This window comes from Cornus florida, unplaced genomic scaffold, assembly GCF_030987335.1.
Source record: "Cornus florida cultivar Cherokee Brave unplaced genomic scaffold, ASM3098733v1 CherokeeBrave_3.0.0_Hap2_Chr05, whole genome shotgun sequence".
Taxonomy (NCBI): domain Eukaryota; kingdom Viridiplantae; phylum Streptophyta; class Magnoliopsida; order Cornales; family Cornaceae; genus Cornus; species Cornus florida.
In genome coordinates, this window is record NW_026775575.1 from 117,472,098 (window position 1) to 117,477,202 (window position 5,105).

At 33.5% G+C, this 5,105-nt stretch overlaps 1 protein-coding gene across 1 annotated transcript; it reads right to left on the reverse strand.

The window, feature by feature from the left end:
• Positions 1–1,382: 1,382 nt before the first annotated feature.
• On the reverse strand, positions 1,383–4,806 carry LOC132310522 (heavy metal-associated isoprenylated plant protein 28-like). Its single transcript, XM_059808688.1, has 3 exons — positions 4,798–4,806; positions 1,854–1,929; positions 1,383–1,754 (listed from the first exon to the last, which is right to left on the reverse strand). The coding sequence occupies exons 1-3, from the start codon at positions 4,804–4,806 to the stop codon at positions 1,399–1,401; spliced, it is 441 nt and encodes a 146-aa protein (XP_059664671.1). The 3' UTR covers positions 1,383–1,398.
• Positions 4,807–5,105: the final 299 nt, after the last annotated feature.

Below are 5,105 nucleotides of genomic sequence, written 5' to 3' on the forward strand. Positions count from 1 at the left end.
ACCGGGCACTCATCAGGTGTGCCATTAAAGACCGGAAGAGGTGCAATGTTGATGTAAGAAGCGAATGGGATAATGGGTTGTAACTCATTAGGAGAGTTTGATGCGGAATTGTTCAAAGAGGGTATTGCATGATCAAAGGTGTTGCTAGTAATTTTATGGGTACGAAGTGATTGGGGCACTGGCAATGGAAGATGATGATTGGTAGGGGCATTCAATTTGGTTATAGTTTCGGATCCCATGTATGCACTACTATTACTACCCTCAAGGCTACTGGGTTGTTCATCATCTTCATAGTCCTCTGATTCAATTTGCAGAGAATCGGATCTAGAAGTTTCTACTAATTTATCATCTATATGAGTGTTTCCTTTAGGAGTTTTGCGATGATGCTTGTGTCTTGAGGTGTTGGAGGGCAGTGTTTTCGTAGAAAATTCCGGCAATTGGGATTTTTGTCTGGTCCTTCGGGTCATCTCTGCTTTTGCTTATGGTTTGACAGAGAATGAGAAATGTGGATGGGGATATTGGGGCTTCGGAAGAACAAAACTGCCGGTTCAAATTAGTTATATTGTAAAGGCGCTTACAGAACCGCAACGGTTGGTCTTTGGGAGATTTTGTAGTGAATGGACTTGATGGAATCAAGTTGTGAAGCCTTTATGAACCCAAAGTTACGGAACCCAGTTTGAAATCAGCCCAAGTTCCTATGAACATCAATCAAACTCTCTCTAAAAACATTATATGGTTAAGAATGGAAAATATATTTTTATTAAAAATTACTTACAGCCCATTACGGTAGTATTTTCAAACAGATTAATTTCCAACATTTTCAAGACAAGTGTCATAGTAACTGTCTATTGATTGTTCAATTGGGACAATTTATAAAAGGATTTATTTGTCTGTTCATAAATTTCAAAAATTGTTTCACTTCAGCAATTAATGAATAGATCGAGTTGCAGATGTCTTGATAGCTCAGTTGGTTAGTGGCTGAAGTGAATTTTGGAGTGTCTACTTCAACTCTCTACATCTACTAATTTAATTTCTAACATTTCTTGTCTTATTAAAGTAAAAAAATAAAAAAATTCATGGAGTTCAAGATTCTTACGAGGGCAGAGACTATCATAATATATTCTTCTCATTTAATTGTTTCATAGAATTTATTCACTGGCAAACCAAAACATAGGTCATTCACCTATTTATTAAAGAACAAGATCATCTGTTAGTGAAAATAAAAAGACAATTGAATGCAAAATAAAGAAAGAAAGGAAAAAGAAAAAGAAGAAGATTGCATCTTATTTTAAGAAATACATCTCTTTCTCACCACTAAACCCGTATAAATTTAACCCCACACACACACACATATATAGGGTAATGTACTTAACTTTTGCAGAACTTAAAGACTTATAATCACATAATTGAACAAGCATGAGGGTTGTCATCACTGAACGCAACTCCGGTTTGGTCCCCAAAAATGGTGGAATGTTGGGGATGGTGATAATAACCGCGGTCATGGGAGTAGCCGTGCTTATAGTAGTTGTAAGAAGAGGATGGCTGGGACTGGAAAGTGTGGTAATACTGTTGGTGATTATTATTATTATTATTATTATTATTATTATTATGTTGATATTCTTGGTTGTAAGGAAATGGCCACAACTCAGCTCTTCTCCCTGTTTTTCTCACTGTCTTCAGAACTTTCTTCTGCTCAGCCCATCCCGTCACTGTCACCTTCTGCATGTCCATGTCAATGTCTACATCGTCCACTCCTGAATCCATGCCATACAAATTAATTAATTCATGTTTCATATAATCTATCTACCATTACTCCCAATATTAATTGAGGTACAATTAATTGTGCATGTTACCTTTAAGTTTTTGAAGAGCTTTCTTAATCTTGCTCTCACATCCAGCGCAATCCATATGTACTTGCATCTCAATCACCTATTGCCAACAACACTAACTAGTTTATTAACAACATAGTTAAGTAATTGGTGATCTTACATTAAATTTTTTTTTTCCGCAACAAAATGGTGTAGAATTTTTTTTTCTTGCCTCTATAACCATTAAAGTGGATGTAGCAAATATGTTTTTCACTATATATATATATATATATATACATAAAGGGTTATACATACACACCAAATCAACAAAAAGGAAATGAGATAGAGGGAGAGTACCGTCATGTTTGGGTTTTAAAGAAATTAACTTATGCACTCTTCTATATATTCTTTGGTATCTGAAATACAGTACTGCAGCAGATGATCTCTCTTGATCTTAACCCAGCTTAGTGATAAATGAATACAGGACGTTTGTTCAAGCTTCTGTACTATCTCTGTGTGTGTGTTTGTATATATATATATATATATATATATATATATAATTGTGAAGACGTGACATTATTATATATACAGTATTTCCGAACCGACATTTTCTTACCTTATGGTTGGAGCAAGAATAGGTCCCCCGCCCATGGGGGCATCCATGTTAGTACTCGAATAGTCAAATGTACAAAATGTATAGGTCAATACTGTATGAGTATATTAAAAGGGTCAGTGAAATTCACGCGATCTGAATGCGCGTGGAATGTACCCAGTCGTAAAGTAGGAGATGCCCTTCCAAACATAGGTTGCCTTTAAATTTGTTTCACGCGCCAAATATATATATATATATATATATATATATATATATATATTTTTTTTTTTTTCGAAATGGAGTAGAAATGGACCGATGGATGCGGGATGGGCACTGAAATTTCCATGTGATTGCGCTCCATATGGATCGTGTACTGTTTAATACGAATGCGTGCACTGGGCCATCCACTATTCTATTTGACCCACTGGTGGTTGTGGCGGCTGTAATGGCGGCGGCAGCCATGGTAGGCTGGCGGTGCTCGACCGGAGATGGTGTATTAGGAAAGGAACAAATTAACAATATGACATTTCATAATTCTTTAGACTTTTGGAAGAATAATTTTACACATTATTATAAAAAGAAATAAACAATAACAATAATAATAATCTCTATTTATGTTTGAATAAATGAAAGAGAAAAGATTATTTTTTATTATTTCAAATTAATTGTCCCAATTCAAATTTAGGCTTTGTTTCGTCCTAGTCAAAATAAGTAAGAATTAGAATTTGAGGTGACCTCATAAAAAGCATTTATTTTTTTATTTTTGATTATTTCAAATTAATTGTCCCCATTCAAATTTCAATGTACTATTCCTAGTTTACCTTCGTTACTTTAAAGTTGTAAAAATTATTAGAATTATTTGAACCCATCGTAAAAAAAATATATTTAACAATTCATTACCTACTTCTATAATAATAAAAAAATTAAAAATTATACTCTTAAAAAATTAAGTTTTTAAAAAGAGACATTTTTTTTTTTGTGAAATGAAAGATATATTATTTTTCTTTAATCGGGCTTGCTTGAATATTTTTACCTAATACCTACATCAACTCAAATTGACCATTTGCAACTCAAGTACCATCCAAACTAACTTAATATTATTTTGCACACCCATGAGAATTATTTACACCAATATCAAAATAATAATAGTAGTTATTAGTGCATTCAGTAAATAACATTCAACCTTTACTTTTTATTAATATTTCAAAGCAACATAGGCTAGCAATTTTATTGATAAGAAAACATTAGTTACACAGTACAATCAAAAACTTTGGCTACTAACTTATAGATACAAATTCTTTATTTATTTTTTTCCAAAAAAATAAATATAAAAAATTGCTACGTCCTTAATTGCAATTAATTTCAAAAAAAAAAATTGGTTTGATCAACTTCAATTTGATTGAGCAAGTTCCTAATTGCAATGGGGAATAATGTGTTTCTTGTCGGATAAATTGAGCATTTGGGTTTGGGCCTGGTTTAAATGCACTCTTTATGTCTTCATTGTATTAGTTTAAAGCTGCGTCTTTTGTTTCAAACTTTGGGGCTTGGGCTCGAAGACTGTTTGATTGCATTCGCCCCATCCCTTCCAGTCAACATGAATTTCCCGGGAAAAAAAAACATATAAGGGTACAACAGCAGCATTTAGCTTTTTTATTCTTTTCTTTCTTCAGCCAATTCAACTTAAGACCATGAAAAGCAATGGAAGGTCGAGGGGCTATGAGCTTCATTAAACAATTTGCAATCCCAGCCTTCTATAATGAAGAGATCACTGAAACCCTAATCTATACTCCATTTGATTCCTTGCTTAGCCACCCAATTTTCAGCCATTAAAGCCAAATCAGGATATGAAAAAAAAAAAACCACCACCACCTTCAAGACACCTTCCCTATTAAGCTTTTAGTACGTACGCACAGCTGATGAGGGTGGTCCCACTTTTCAGCAACTTGATCGGATTTGTAATCAATAGAGAGAAACCCATTACTTAAAATGGTTAGAAATAATCTCTCTCCTGAATGATAGTACCCTTCAAAGTAAAATTTGTTTCTACTTTTCTAAAGATTCCAAGAGATAGAAGTAATCTTCCCAGAACGAATGCTTCCATAAGAGGCAAAGGGATTGGAACAACTACTAAAAGTTTTAAACCAATATTAATACGAGGGAGATTACCCCTCATAACTTTAAATGAAGCATTTTTTATACATAATATAGGTAAAATATTGTTCGTTTTTCTATTAAGCACGTTACATTATTTTATAGAATGGTGATAAATTTATATGAACATAGGTGACGTGAGAATTGTGAGCACACTTAGCTTGCTCCGAGTCTCAACCACATTTGGAAGCCCGACATTCCCGTATGCACACTTTCGGTGGATAAAACTATGATATTATTTGTAACTGCACTCATCCTACTCAACACAATATTAATGGCTTTTGACTCCCCCAAATCAGAGACTTTCCGGGAGATCACACATCCATCCAGATTAAACATGTTTTACTTTGAAATTCTAATAATTTCACGACCATCGAAGCTTTAAAATATGTTGTGTCCTATAAGGGTGATAAACCTACATATAAAATTTTACATTTTTGTCCCTTATAAGAAAACATTATACTTGAGAAGGTGAGGAAATACTTTGGTGTAATAATTTCTCCTTTTAAAAGCCTTAATTTTCTTGTTAATTTTTACTGAAATAATTAATATTA